General features: G+C 32.6%; 1 protein-coding gene across 2 annotated transcripts in view; it reads right to left on the reverse strand.

The window, feature by feature from the left end:
• Positions 1-969: 969 nt before the first annotated feature.
• The window catches only part of LOC145268743 (calcium uniporter protein, mitochondrial-like), a 481,469-nt gene continuing 465,489 nt past the window's right edge, over positions 970-16,949 (reverse strand). For both annotated transcript variants that reach the window (XM_080124334.1, XM_080124333.1), the window contains one exon: positions 970-1,190. In XM_080124334.1, the coding sequence (XP_079980460.1) occupies positions 993-1,190 (198 nt within the window). In that variant the 3' untranslated portion in view covers positions 970-992. The remainder of the gene's footprint in view (positions 1,191-16,949) is intronic.

The following is a 16,949-nucleotide window of genomic DNA, read 5'->3' on the forward strand; positions in this document are numbered from 1 at the left end:
AAACTTGAGCCTGATTCCGGACTCCTGCATTACTTTACAGTTCAGATGAGAGATAAAAAAACTGACTCTTGACTAAGTTTTTAATAACCAGACTCCAGATTTCTGCTAAAATTCCTGATGCCCAAATATGATTACTCATTTCTGAAATGGGGAGTCGACTGAAAAAAAAAAAAAAAATCAAAAAAAAATCTAACTCTGGACTTCGGCAAAACTTTCTGATCTCAAAGCCAAATTCATTAAACCGCTGCAAACAAATCTGACTTCTTGCTCTGGAATCGTTTTTTAAAAAAAGACTTTGGAATCATTCAAAAAGAAAAAAAAAAAAAAATAGCCAGACTCCTGGAAAAATGGACGACTCCCAACTGTTATTCTCCACCTCTAATTATAACTCACTCGGAAACACCGCTGGAATTTAGACAAACTATATGAAGCTAATTTAAATCTGGACAGTTTAACTAAGATTATCGGACCAATACGGAACAGCCTTGTGATATATATCCATGCTAAAACCTCATCTTTATTTCCTGATGAGTGTTTTAGCCAATAAATCACCCGACCTTAAAGAAAAGGTTTCTGTGCAGACTGAATGACAAACTTTGTAATTAATTAACTAGTCAAAACAATAATTCCCATAATTCCATTTTTAGTCTTGGTTAGTTTTTAGTGTTGAAGTTGAAAATAGTCAAATGCTGTGTCAATCCGTATTAGTAAGAAGTCAGGAAAGAATTGGTTATTGAGCGGCAATAAGATGCTACCAAAAAGAATACAAGGATGATCACTATAAAACAGTTGAGTAAAAAGTACCACAAAATGGATGAATTAGTTTGAGGTGAGGGCACATTGCTGTAGTCGGCAATGGCCGAGACCGTAAATAGGTAGTAGTAGTAGTAGTAGTAGTAGTTCAAGAAAAACCAATAACTGAGTAGTCATCAGATGCTTTTTTGTTGTTTCGTTATTTTTTATGAGGCATTTGTGTGGTGTGAGGTAAATCCTCAGGATTTTTGCTTTTGTATGTGACCTATGGGCAGCTGTAGTTGAAGGGGGTCTCGTAACCGCAGAAGGTCGTATTCCACCTGAGAAATTGCATTCCGTAAGTCGTTATACTGGCGCACGTCCAGGCGCTTTTTCTGGGCATTTTTGTAGAAACTCAGCAGGTATTGTCGGTCTTTAACTTCGAGGAAGTTATATTCCTGCAAAAGATAAAATAAAATAATTAATTGAAGTTCAAACAAAGCAATTCCTACGAATGCTAAAAAGCAAATGGTTTTAATTGCTTACCCTCCTTCTCCACTTTGGATTCAATTTCTTCCTTATTTCACAGAAATGTGAAAACTCAAACGTATTTTCAACCAATGAAAATCGTTCCAAACCACCCAAAATAACACGCCTATGTGAAAATAATAAGCCAGTACAAACTTCGAAAATCCTATAAGACCAGGTCAACGAAATCCATTTTCTCCACAAGTCATCTGCACAGAAAAAACAAAAATGTCTAATTGCCTTTTGCTGGTGGGGAGGAGAAAGGAACTTGATTCACATGTCAACTTTCTTCATCTCGTGCATAGATATCCTACACACAAATAATAGTCAGGCAAACAGAAACAAACTGCTACTCACAACTATATACGCACTAACAAGAACACGGTAAACCAACACACATACATAATACCACGCTGCCAAATACTCACATATGTATATTACATACACATGCATATTCACACTATGATCGTATTGACCCACACATTTCTAAGCCTTGTCAATACTAACCAAGAACTTGAATGCCTACTAGACACTGTCCTCGAGTGTCCAAGATCTGTCTGTACAGGGGTTTGCCAGAACAACCTGGCATGAGGATACTTTTCCCTAGAAATAAACCCTGACCAAATATTCAAAATCACATAGTATTCGCCGCCCAAATAAGATCTCCTCACTATGGCTAACCCACATTAGCTTTTACGAGGAATGATGCACCTTCTCAAAGTGATGTTACCTCAAGTAATAACACGAAGCTGGATACTCCACCAGACTAGATAAATTCTAGTCCTGGAATCCAGTAAGACCAAGAGACCAAAGCAAAAGATATACTGCAACATATTAAAATGGCTAATTGGGGAGAAGGAAACTATGTTTTCAATTTCTTTACTAACTCAATGTTTGCGATATGAAGAACTTTAATGGAACATTCAAATATTTATGTATCTCATTTAGTGTTAGTCCCAGGTAGTGGGCCCCTTGATTTCCAAGAACTTCAACTGAAAAAAAAAAAAAAAAAAAAAAAAAAGAAAAAACTAACCAAACTTTCTTACCAAACACAGGTTTGTATAAATGACTGGAAATAACTTTTATATTGAGATGAGGATGCTTTTTTATAAAGTTTATTTTTTCTTTATTTCTCTTACAAAACTATGCTTATGTTGTAGGTAGCATTGGTTACCTCATAACCTTTCTATTCTCTCAATATTTCATTCAATTCAAGTTTATTATGCATATATATATATATATATATATATATATATTTATTTCATTCCTTTTTTTTTTTTTTTTTTTTTTACACAGTGGTCACCACTTATCAAGGCCCAGAAGCCACTCAGGGATAAGGTTTATTGCAAGTACATTACTTTAGTGTGGAGATTTGATGAAGTGTTTACTTAAGGGGGCGGTTCATTAGGAATTTGTTAATGTTGGACTTGAACACATCCAAGTTGTAGTCAGGTGGGAAGCAGGCAGACGGAACGCTAAAACATAACTTCTTTTACTCAATTTCCATTAAATGTGTGTGGTTCTTGGCTATACACATAGATGCTGTCATCGCTCAAAATGGTCCTACCAAAGCCAGGAACCATACCATAAACTGAGTACCTGTTTCAGAACAAAAAATCCACAAGTTTTTGTTTTTTTTTACATGGAAGTCACCACTTATAAAGGACCGGAGGCCACTCAGGGATAAGGGTTATTGTGTGTACAGTAATCAATGGGACAATATCGTAGTAATCGTTAGTAATGGAGATCTGATAAAGTGCCTTACTTAAGGGAGCGGTTTATCAGGAATTTGTTTATGTTGGACTTGAAGACATCCAAGTTGTAGTCAGGTGGGAAACAGGCAAACGGAAGAGAGTTCCACAGGCGTGCACTTCTAAAAAAGAAGCTTTGTTCATGGAATCTACGTTTTGATTTAGGCACAGATAAAGAGTGGGGAAAATTACTGACAGTGGTTTCAGCTAGACAGGTGTTTTTCATGAAAGATTGGCGAGGGGGGGGGACTAGAGATTGGAGCTCAGACGAGCACTTCCCATGGAAATGACGATAAAACAACAGGCTCGCAACGTCCCTTCTATTCGATAAATGTCTTGAAAATAATTGAGCAACAAATACAAAGAAAAGCATAGCTGAAATGAAGTTCGGGTTAAGAAACATGTTTGAGAATATGGAGAAAAATATGGAGAAAAATATTAACAGACTACCAAAAGAGGTTTCCTGCTAAGCTTTGCATGAATGTTTGTCGGAACGATGAGGATCATCCAATCATCCTAGAGAGATGATGTATGACGAGCATTGAATTATGAAGCAAGGGTTGCACAATCGCTAGCCACTTTTCTTTTGAGTCAGTACTGCTTGATTCTACTGGCATATCTAGGATGACTAGAAACAATACGGAGATAAGTTGTTGTTGATCCGTCCTTTTAAACTGTACACAAATTTCATACTCACTGATCATTGTCTACCTGACACTTAGTAACTTTTATCCTAGAGTGGCCTTTCGGCCTTGATAAAAAATAAAAGAAAAACGCCAGTTGCAGGAGGATGTATTCTAACTGTTGCAACATAAATTATCCTGCTCACCACCTTTTTCCTTCAGCATCCCCCGATGAAGTCAATTTCCAAAAGCTGCCCAAAACATGCCAGTATGTAAAATGGATGTTAAACCGAATCTCACGATAATGATTAGGCAATAACAAATCTGGTTAAGATACCAGCATCCTCCTTATTATATTTGTTATTATTTGTACGCACCGGTTCAAATTATCAGCATCATAAATCTTTAATCAACATATCATCGATATCGACAGATGAACAGGTTTGGCATGTGGTTTCATCCCTGGAATTGGCTTAAAAGACACTATTTGTAAAGCCTAACACTTCATTTAGATCGGGTAGTCAAGTACAAACAAAAATATTGAACAGCTAAATATCGATACGCACATCACAATTTGGTACCATGACAAAAAGTGGTTGGGTGTGTGCAAGATGGGGTCTAGTAAATATAAACAGACTTTTGGGGTTTGTTTTACTATTCACATAGATTCGAAAACGTTAAAAAAAACAAATATTTAACAAATGTTATCAAAGGCAAGATAAGTTACTTTTCTATCTAACTGGATAATTTTTAGTGTTTTTATTTAATGTAACATGTTTATTCAGCTCGAAAAACATACAATGTTTACTGATGTATTTGAAAATTGCAGGGAACTCTCTGGTGGGCACAGTACGTTTAGGAAAACGAGTTAAAACTAAAAAAAATACAAAATGCTGTTAGAAACTCGCTCAATATATGTTACTGTAACATAGGCTGACATATATTCGGTGGGGTTTTAACAGTATTTTTTGTATTTTGTATTAAATAAAAAACACTAAAAAATTATCCAGTTAGGTAGAAAAGTAACTTATCTTGCCTTTGATAACATTTGTTTTTTGATAACTTTTTCGAATCTGTGTATAGTAATACAAACCCGACTTTTTTCCTAATAGTCGAACTCAGGGTTGTGACTTGTGACGTTGGAGTCGGAAGTCAGAGTTGGAATCACATTTTTAATTTCCGAAGGAACAACAGTCAATTTGAACAAGGAATCGAAGTAAGAATTTTTGGAGCCTGACTTTATATTTTTTGATTATGTAATGCAGGTCAAACTAGCCTCAAGAGACAATGGATAACCCCTGTAATAATGTCTACATGGTGAGTCTATAGTGAAGCAAGTGTTGTGCAATCCCCTATCAAACCTCTCCTCAACCGGCATTGCTAAACCAGAACGACCGGAAACAATGTCGAGATAAGCAGAGAAAGAAAACTCTAAAATAACAATATTTTTCTAGTGTTATCTCAAAGTTTTCCTTATTTTAGAATAGTTGCCCAACCAAGGCTTGAGAGTCGAGTCTACCCTACTATTTAATCCATAGGTGGACAGAGAATATTTGGGTTCATACTTTCTCCAATAACATTAATGAAAATGAAGCAGTAGTCACAGCATAACAAGAACACAGTCTGCACTCGGAGAAATGTGACACAAAGTCGGGAGGTGGGGATTGAAAAGCTAACACTCAAGAGGTGTGTGCAAGGACTTAAAAAATTCCTGGGCAGAATAATCTGCAGTACCCAGTAGAGGCGATTAGCATTAGAATAATTCCTTCTCAAAGAGAGAAGGTAAAACCTAGGATGGGCCTACAAGAACTACACATAACCATACCTTAGATTGCCAGATGCAGTCATCATCTACTGTTACATATTAGGGACTTAAGTTAGCTAGTGTGAATTTTGACATGGTCACTCTAGTGCATATCAGGAATAACCCAGATTTGTGAAACAAAATCGTTAATGGAGTTGAATGAAAGATGGGTGACAAAGTAAGGACAAGAGGTCAAACATCATGGGCAAAATAAAGTTAAACAATGACATGTCTCGTTCTCGAATGAGAATTACAAAGGTTATTAAATCAGCCTCTCCAAGAAGCCATGCGATCGAGACATAGCAAGATAGTTTATAAAGCTAATAATCTCAGTGAATGTTACCAAGGTCTCTGTCCGTCTGTGTCTCATTTGTCAAGTTAGAAAACTAAGTTAAGGAAATAATTATTTAGTCTCTCCCTCTATTAAGTCCATTCTCTCCAACTAAAACCTTGAAGAAACTCAGTGAACGTCTGTCTTTCCTGCATGAACAGTTTTATTTATCTTAGTAAACCAGATGATCGTCAACCACTAGACAAAATGGCCACTCATAAAATAGCAATAATAAAACCAGCAACAATGAAGAAAATAAAAAGAGCACATATAAACACCTGCACACATGTATGTATGCATAAAGATTTATTTAGTTTATTGATTGTTCATTAATGAGACCATTACATTACTTAAAAATAACTTAGACTCATTTGGACTGATTGTCAAGAACGTATTCATGACTTGGTATAAACTTACTCAGGCTGTAGCCGTAAGGCTCATGAGAGGCCTGCATATCATCATAATATGCTCTGATAAAAATGCAACTTGTTTCTGCAGTAGATCAGAAAAACATTACACTTTAGAGGAAAACTTTGATTAGAGTGGACCTGGGAGCAATGATAACTAAGAGTTAACCCTATACTCTCCAAACCCCCAAATTAGGGTTTCACCACTAGATGCACTTTATAATCATATCCAGGAGCAAAATATTGCATGACCTTATACCAGACTTGAATCTTGTATTTTGTCAAAATATGATTCCTCGGAGAAATGAAGAATTATCTCGACAGGATTGGAAGAATACGAGGTGGTGCGGGAGAAATTATAGCATAATAACTGTAGTGACACAATAGTAGACTAAACTAACTGTCAGCTGATATCTAAATCAACCCCAGGCATTGATGGTTAATGCAGTCTCTTTCCCTTTCGCACGAAGAATGTGTCCATCTTTAAAATAAAAATGTCCTGTTCAACAAACGTAAATAATAAAGATATGTGGAGCGAGGAAAGTTCCAAAGAGAAACCTTGAAAATATTTAGCTCCAAACATCCCATTTTCGAACAAGATTGTATATTTTTCAGACTAAAATTCTTATTCAGAAATGTCTGCGATGCGTGATGGTAATATCAGTCATATTCCATTAAATCAACGTATCTTTTGATGTGCAACAAAATATTTGCTTTGCAATTCATTTTTATCCTCATGAGATGTTATTCAATTTGATATATCAACTTAGTTCATCTACTCTTTGCTTTTTTTTTTTTTTATCATTTTGTCAGAGTCAAAGATGGGGGACATCCTACCGAGTGCCAAACATTCACCTGCTATCTCAGACATTCCAACCGTGGCAATGTACCAAAGCAATATCACAAATAATGAATACGTTAAATATTAACAGTCCCTATCGAAGGTCATTTACTAAGGTTTCAGATATTGCCTTGGATAAATGTACATTTGTTTTTCCCCCCATGTCTGGTATAGACTTTGAGATGATTAGTGTCCTCTTGGATATTTTATCATTTAATTTAGCACAAGTAGGAAGCGTCTAATGGCCAAACCAACTGTGATGCAGAAATGATAATTAACATATCACAAATTGGATATCTGAAAGATGACCTGCTGTGATATCCATTTTATTTTTGCTAAACAAAAGTGAGTATATAAAGACAGATGAAGTCAAGGGTATGATCTTAAAAGACATCCAGTGGTGAGGCCCCGTTTGAGAGCATTTAAGAATGTGGAGTTGTCCTTTAGTAACTATCACTGCTTGGCCTGAAGTGATAATACCCGTTAGGACATATGATGCTACCAGATCAGATAAAAATTCTAACGGTCCTTTAAAGTGCAATTGTTTGTATCCTTCTTGCACTTGATTTACCGGGTATATTTGCCAAGTAGTTGTTGAAATTCTTTTTCATGAGTCCAGTTGTTCCTATAATTACTGGAATGATAGCAATCTTCCTAAGATTCCAGTTTCTTTTCATGTCGTACATAAGTTTTCATATTTCGTTATCTTTTCTTACTCAGCCCGGGTTAAGTCAGCATTAGGATCACTAACTTCTAAGGTTGTTACTTCTTGTTCAATATCACTGTCAGGTTTAATAGCTCTGGTTTTTAGGTATGTAGTTGTAGAAATTCTAATTTTTTTTTTAGGTATGTAGTTGTAGAAATTCTAATTTTTTTTTTAGGTATGTAGTTGTAGAAATTCTAATTTTTTTTTTAGGTATGTAGTTGTAGAAATTCTAATTTTTTTTTTAGGTATGTAGTTGTAGAAATTCTAATTTTTTTTTAGGTATGTAGTTGTAGAAATTCTAATTTTTTTTTTAGGTATGTAGTTGTAGAAATTCTAATTTTTTTTTTAGGTATGTAGTTGTAGAAATTCTAATTTTTTTTTTAGGTATGTAGTTGTAGAAATTCTAATTTTTTTTTTAGGTATGTAGTTGTAGAAATTCTAATTTTTTTTTTAGGTATGTAGTTGTAGAAATTCTAATTTTTTTTTTAGGTATGTAGTTGTAGAAATTCTAATTTTTTTTTAGGTATGTAGTTGTAGAAATTCTAATTTTTTTTTTAGGTATGTAGTTGTAGAAATTCTAATTTTTTTTTTAGGTATGTAGTTGTAGAAATTCTAATTTTTTTTTTTAGGTATGTAGTTGTAGAAATTCTAATTTTTTTTTTAGGTATGTAGTTGTAGAAATTCTAATTGTTTTTTTAGGTATGTAGTTGTAGAAATTCTAATTTTTTTTTTTAGGTATGTAGTTGTAGAAATTCTAATTTTTTTTTTTAGGTATGTAGTTGTAGAAATTCTAATTTTTTTTTTAGGTATGTAGTTGTAGAAATTCTAATTTTTTTTTTAGGTATGTAGTTGTAGAAATTCTAATTGTTTTTTTAGGTATGTAGTTGTAGAAATTCTAATTTTTTTTTTTAGGTATGTAGTTGTAGAAATTCTAATTTTTTTTTTTAGGTATGTAGTTGTAGAAATTCTAATTTTTTTTAGGTATGTAGTTGTAGAAATTCTAATTTTTTTTTTAGGTATGTAGTTGTAGAAATTCTAATTTTTTTTTTTAGGTATGTAGTTGTAGAAATTCTAATTTTTTTTTTAGGTATGTAGTTGTAGAAATTCTAATTTTTTTTTTAGGTATGTAGTTGTAGAAATTCTAATTTTTTTTTTAGGTATGTAGTTGTAGAAATTCTAATTTTTTTTTAGGTATGTAGTTGTAGAAATTGTAATTTTTTTTTAGGTATGTAGTTGTAGAAATTGTAATTTTTTTAGGTATGTAGTTGTAGAAATTGTATTGTTATGGTGGATGACTTGTTTCAGTATATATTCTCTGCAACAGTATATTTGCCACAACATTCGATATTCAACTTTTTTTTTTACAGACGATCTAATGGAAATATTTACGCACTTCATTGTGTCATATCATACAGGATATGTTACAGTAGGGCATGCCAGATGGCTCACACTCCATACTTCTGTGTCAGAGCCTGAACTTGTCATTTATCTCAACATATCCACATCTGATTTTGGTTGCTGTAATTTATTGTATATCAACTCTTTTGGAGTTATTCAATGCAGAATTCAGTAATTTTTGCAAAAAGGTTTCAATGCTTGTATCTTCAAACATGTATTCAGGATATTTGATTTGACTTTTGTAGAAGAAAATATCTTCAGACAGCCTGATCTGGTAACATCATATGTCCTAAGAAGTATAACTATTTCAGGCCAAAGTAGACTAGAGAGTGACTAATGGGCAACTCCACATTCTTAAATGTTTTCAAATGGGGCTTCACCACTGGATGTCTTTTAAGATCATATCCTTGACTTCATCTGTCTGTATATACTCACTTCTGTTTAGCAAATATAAAATGGATATCACAGCAGGTCATCTTTCAGATATCCAATTTGTGATATGTTTGTTATCATTGCTGCGTCACAGTTGGTTTGGCCACTAGACGCTTCCTACTTGTGCTAAATTAAAAGATAAAATATCTAAGAGGACACTAATCATCTGCAATATTTGAAACCTTAGTAAATGACCCCCGATGGGGACTATTAATACTTAATGTGTTCATCATTTGTGAAATTGCTTTTGTACACTGCCATTACTAACCAGCAGAGCTATATCAGATTAGCAACATTTAATGCTACTAAGACAAAACTTCTATGTTTCAACAATTACAAAGAACCTTTTCATCTGACCGATTGCCATGGATAATAACACTAGCTGAGAGTTCATCATTCAAACTCCTCGGCTCACAGGTAACATGAATTGGAAAAAACAGACACTGCCAAAGCTGCTGCAAAGTAATTGTCTCCCTTCTCTTGCATTTGAAAAATACTCACATGTAACAGTAATCTACATCTCTACAAAGCCACCATTTGTCCATGCATAATGCACTCTTGCCATATTTGTGCCGGTGCATCAAACACTAGTTTTTATTAGACAGGCTTTAAAAAAATTAGTCCCTTGGCCGCAATGTTGTATCCCTGTGCCTGTTTTACAAGTAATTTAATGGAATGTACTCCGATGAACTTATAGCATTGGTACTTATCGACATAAATACCTCCGACTAATTTAATAAGCAGCAAAATTCCACCCCTCCCCTATAGGTATCCACAGATGCTAGAAAGCCTTCCGCTCTAATAGTTTCTTCTCTCCGATGTTAAAATTCCCTTTCTGCTTCCTGCTTCTCTGACTGTACTATCATGCAGAAATTATAATATGAGCAGACATCTTGCTGTTTAACTTTTTATTTATGTTGGTTGGTGGTTTTTATTTAACGGTATATGAACAATTTGGAGGTTATTTAATGCTGTAGTAGTAATTTTGAAAAATGTCTTTAATGTTCCTTAAATCTTCAAAACTTTATTCATGGCGTTTTCATGGTTTTGTAGAAAATGTTTTTCATACTTTTTGGATTCATCGAACTACTGTTTTCATCTTGAGCATCATTTTCAAAACGTTTCGGTCAATGTAACTTCAAACTTTCTTGTTAAACTATGGAGTGTTTCTGTCGAACTCAGGAAATTGGTAGAATTTCAAACGTAACCCTTTATTTACTTAATAGGGATAGAATACTCTCGTTCCGTCAGCCATGACTGGTTAGAGGTCCTAAGTAATTTGCAATTATATTTTTCGGTCATCCACATTTAGAATTGAACCTTCAGGAGAATATAACTTTTATGATTGATTTTTCCAAGCACTAACCACTGTGCCATCTCAAAAATTTCAGAAAAAGTATTTTTGTTTTTAACTTTGTAGAACATGATTGAGTTTTACAAAAGAAATGAAAAAAAAAAACAATATCATTAATGTTTGATGTATTTTGGGTCAAGAAGTCAGCATCTTCAGCACATACAGCACCTGGTATTATCAAATGGTTACCCATTTTAGTACTGACCAGGTTCAACATCACTTAACTTCAGTAATCTAAAGGGAAATCCGTGTGTCAATATGATTATGCCACATATTTCAATAATGGCAAATAAAATACATGAAAATCACGATGGAATTAAGTATAAGAGGGTAACATTTATTCTCAAATCAGTTATTTTTATCATAAAAACAAAACTTGATATATTTTTATATAAGTATAAGATTGCCACATCCTCAATATTTAGAGTACAATTCAAAAATAAAATGTTATTAAAAACTATCCAATAATCTTTGATATTTTTGTACTAACAGTTTACTTTTACTGCAAGTAAAAAAAAAAAAAAAAAAAAAAAAAAAGAATGAATAAGATGCTATGCTATTTGGGTCTAAATTCTAGAATCCGACTAACTTAATTTTATCTATTACATATAGAATATAGATTTTAGATGCTATTATGTATGGAAGTAAATAACATTCTAATATGAATGTTATTGATGAATAATGAGGAAAAAGGAGAAAGATATGAGCAAAGCTGACACTTAATGACATCAGACAGTTCACAGAAAAGACGTCTGAACACTAAATGAAAATGTGCATTTGCTACAGAGGTGGAGGAGGAGGAGGAGGAGGCAATCGAGCACTTTTTTAGTTGTCGATTTGGGATCAATGCCATCCCATCTAATCGTCTTGTTCATAAAAAATAATACCGATATTTTGCGTTCCATTTTGTTAACATCGTTGAAGAAACTTTTTTTTTTTCAATTAGCAAGACGAACTTAGCAGTTTACTGTGTAAACCAAATTATTAGTAGTTATTTCTGATATTAACTCATCTGATAGACTGGAGGAGTTATTTTCTGATAGAAGTAAATCTAAAAGATCCGGAGGAAGAAAATTGAGAATTGGTTGAATCAGAAACTAAAACAGCCAATTTTATCTTGAACTAGTCAAACTTAGCCGTTGCCTGAAATGCAATGAAGTCATTATAGTTTTTAATTTCGTATTTGTTTGGTGAATTTTAAACTTATACAAAAAAAGAAAAAAAATTTTGATTGTAATGAAGGTAATTATGTTTTTAAATTTTTTAGATGAGGATTATCGTAATATTTGGATTTTTCCAACTATTGTTCTCATCTTGAGTATTATTTTCATTCAATATGCAATTATGAATTACTTAGGACTTCTATCCAGTCATGGCTGACGAAATGAGAGTATGTTACACCCGTAGTAAAGGGTTGTATTCAAAATGACACATGTAGATTCCAGAGTTTCACTGAAAGATTCAAGAGTTCGACAAAATACACCTGAAGAAGGTTGGAGGTTACATCGGTCGAAATGTGAAAATAACACTCAAGATGAGAACAGTGGAGGATCAATTTATACATAAATTTAACATAAATTTACAACATTTCCAGATCCATCTAATGGTTTTAGTAGCTAACAAAATTATTTTACCACTAACCCTTAGTCTGAGTGGCTGTCAGTTAGGATAAGACTAAGTTTAAAATAGCGTAACAAAAAGTTTGAAAACCAATTTATTGGTGCAAAATTATTAGGATGTTTTACAAAAATAATTTAGTGGTGAGAAACAATGTTTTGAGAAAGAGACGTCGTGAGCCTGTCTCTGCTTTATCGTTATTTCCATAAGTGCTCGCCTGGGTTCCAATCTATGGTCCCCCCACGCCAATCTTTCACAAAAAACACCTGTCTAGCTGAAACCACTGTCAATAATTTTCCCCACTGTGCCTAAATCGAAACGTAGATTCCACGAACAAAGCTTCTTTCTTAGAACTGCACGCCTGTGGGACTCTCTTCCATTAGCCCGTTTTCCAGCTGACTACAATTTAGTTGTCAGCAAGTCTAACGTAAACAAATTCTTGATGAACGGTCCCATTAAATAATCCAATTTACCAAATGTCTACTACCAACGATTACTCAGAAAGTATCCCATTGACTACTGTACACTCAATAACCCTTATCCTCGAGTGGCCTCCAGGCCTTGATAAGTGGTGACCCCCCTTTGTAAAAAAAAATAAAAACAAATGAGGTATGTGAAATGCAACTATATCATAGCAAAGTCGATCAACAGTATTCTTTGCTTTAAAGTTTTTCTGCCACAAAAATTCCTAAAGACAAGGCACTTGTGATATCAAATGCCATGATTGATTATATTTATAAAAAGTAACAAAATAAATCAAAATAACATCGGCTATGAAAGAATTTGACTCAAATGTGTTTTATACAAAGGCTTGTAAATATTGGATACAAAACTGAGTTAGCATTAATAAAAGGAAGTGATACAAATAACCACAATGCAATTGCTCCAGTCCAAAATCTTCAAAAGTATCCATTCTTTTATCATGAATCCTTATCTATATATTAACATGATAGCGTGTGTATTCTTTTGTGTGTCGCGCTTACATCCGGGTCGTTTAATTGTTATGTTCTTCTATTTCTTATCATAAATACTTTTACCAAGAATTCTTCATAAGTTTTGGTTTCAACTATAACTGACGGCACTTAAATCATCTATTTTTTTTTTATAAACAATTTTATCAAGAATTCTTCGTAAGTTTTGGTTTCGATTATGGCTGAAGGAACTAAAAGTTATAAATATATATATATATATATATATATATATTTTCATAAGATTTTATTTCGGTTTCGATTCAAGCTAATGCACCCAATTCATATGGATATATCTTTTTATAGTTTTGAAATTGCAACTTTACAATATATAAAAATCGACAGAACATTAACTCTATAATAATATATACAAAATTTGCAAGAATTAAAATATATTTAAGCATACTTTATGACCAGGCTTTAGATAAATACTTCTGCAGTTTTAACAAAAGAGCTACAATAATATCAGAGCATCTCCATTTACACTGAACATCTACAGAATGCCAACATCAATATATTACATATGAATGAGTCCCCTGTAGAATTTCCACAGGCCCTGCTAGTCAATATTACTATGATAGGCTCACAAGGAGCTTTCACACAGGTCATGAAGGATTTCTCCTTGAGAATAACCTGTGGTGTTCCCTGGAAGCTGAGAGACAAGAAGTCTCCCCAGGTTTCCAGTAGTCTCCACCTCTTTCAATATCTTTTGCAAATGAATTTGCATTTATCACAACAGCCGCTTACCATTGATTTTTCGCTAGTAGCAGCCATTTGTCTCCACTGGCAATAAGCCTCCCCAAGGTACCAGTTATCTTGGGATTTGTCCAGCGGAGGTTTGGTCAGCGTTCTCTCTTCAGTCTTTCCATCCTCCTTGAGTCTTCTCAACTATTTGGCATCATTCTTTGTGGAGGGGGGGCGTGATTGAGTTATAATGGGGAGAACTAATAAATATGCAGCTTCAATGTTCTTGGTTCCATGTAACGTTTCATGTTTTGTCTCTGCTGGCCCACGCATGTGGCTCATGTATTAGTCTCCACATTCCAGGGTTTTCCTTAATATTTCAGCTGTTTTCATTGTTATTCATTGTATCTTTCCAGCCATTCCTCCGATTCCAATTTCTCCCATTCTCTTAAAGTTTTTCGGAATTGTTCCTAGTGCTCCTACTATTATAAGTACTATCTTTTTTTCATCATCCATATCCCTTTCAGCTCTCTGGCTAGCTCTGTGTATTTGCTCAGCTTCTCCTTTTCTTTGATATTTATCCTGTGGTCAGCTGGAACAGCAAAGTCTACAATTTGACAGGACTTTTCTTTCTTGTTAATTATTACGACATCTGGTCTTCTTGCTTGGATGGGTTTATCCGTTTGTATGTCCATGTTTCAGAGAATTTTGTGATTCTCTTTTTCAATTACTGTTGCTGGCTTATGTTTGTACCATTTGTCTCAGATGCAGTTTGCACAATTCCCAGTATACTGCCCTTCCCACTTGGCCGTGCCTGTTTTTGTATTCTTTTGGGGCTAGTTTGCTACATTAACTTACTATTATGATATTATTATAATATTACATTGTTATTATTATTTTGTTGTTATTATTATATTATTATTTTGCTATTATAGGATTATTATATTAAAGTAGAACCCCGGGATACAGTGGCCCTAGGATATATTTTTTGCAGGTTATGATGTGGAATACAATGTTTTCCGGCCCCTGGTTATGGTATTTTCCCCACCTTACGATGTTATTTATGTTATTTTATTATATACATGTGTATTATATACTGTACTGTATTTTGTTACTAATTTTTAATATGCACTGTATAGAATTTTGCTTAGACCCTGCCATACGGCGATTTCACCTTACGACCCCAACCCCGGAACTAATTAATGCCGTATCCCGGGTTTCTGCCGTATATTATTATTTTGCTATTATTATTACACTAGCAGGCCGCCCGGCATTGTCCGGTCGTAATACACACTTAAATATGATATTTTGATTAATGCAAATTTCGTATTTATTATATTATATTGGACCCAATATATAATAATGATTTAAGTTAAAAAAAAAAAAAAAAAAAAAAAAAAATGACTTGTGCGTCACCACTGAGAATTGAAACCAATACGTTTAGCTTACGATTTACTTTTTTCTTTGACGTTAATGCCTGAGCTATGAAAACATGCTTGCTGTAAAGCTAAAAATTAAAACATGAACCAATAGCTATTACGTTACGCATGCATATTTGTAATGCCGTCATTCGACCTTCACCTAGTAAGTTTCTATTTTAATTTTCACACTTTTATACCGATTTTCCCCAACTAAAACCCAAACTAAGTTTCACATAAGTTTGAATACCCTATATATTAAGTTTCGTGTCTGCAGACCAAAAACTGACAGAGGAGTTGGGTAGACAACATTTTTTAAACAAAAACATATGCACACACAAATATATATAGAAAGAGGTTTGTGTTTACTATAACCTTTTTACACAAATATTACGCAAGTATAAATCATGTAGAATATCTGCATGAATATAATTACATGTAATAATTAATTAATGATGATCATCTCAAGAAAACCGAAAAAACTAATAGGGAATTAATTAAAATGAATGTTTAAAAGAATATGCAAATTAGCTAGATCTTTTGCAGATGAACGCAATTCCAACGATCCATATATAGCAAAGTTGTATTTTCTTTTTAAATAAATAGAAAAAAGGGGTTTTAATATGAATATCAATAAACACCAAATTTATAGGAGTATATTATTATTTTGCTATTATGATATTATTATTATTATTTTGCTATTATGATATTATTATTATTATTTTGTTATTATGATATTATTATTATTTTGTTATTATGATATTATTATTTTGTTATTATATTATTATTATTATTTTGTTATTATATTATTATTATTATTTTGTTATTATATTATTATTATTATTTTGCTATTATGATATTATTATTATTTTGTTATTATGCTATTATTATTTTGTTATTATGCTATTATTATTTTGTTATTATGATATTATTATTATTTTGTTATTATGATATTATTATTATTTTGCTATTATGATATTATTATTTTGCTATTATGATATTATTATTATTTTGCTATTATGATATTATTATTTTGTTATTATGATATTATTATTTTGTTATTATGATATTATTTTGTTATTATGATATTATTATTTTGTTATTATGATATTATTATTATTTTGCTATTATGATATTATTATTATTTTGCTATTATGATATTATTATTATTTTGCTATTATGATATTATTATTATTTTGTTATTATGATATTATTATTGTTATTATGATATTATTATTATTTTGCTATTATGATATTATTATTTTGTTATTATGATATTATTATTATTTTGTTATGATATTATTATTATTTTGTTATTATGATATTATTATTATTTTGTTATTATGATATTATTA

The sequence above is a fragment of the Euprymna scolopes genome, chromosome 44 (assembly GCF_053919585.1).
Source record: "Euprymna scolopes isolate OS-2025 chromosome 44, ASM5391958v1, whole genome shotgun sequence".
Taxonomy (NCBI): domain Eukaryota; kingdom Metazoa; phylum Mollusca; class Cephalopoda; order Sepiida; family Sepiolidae; genus Euprymna; species Euprymna scolopes.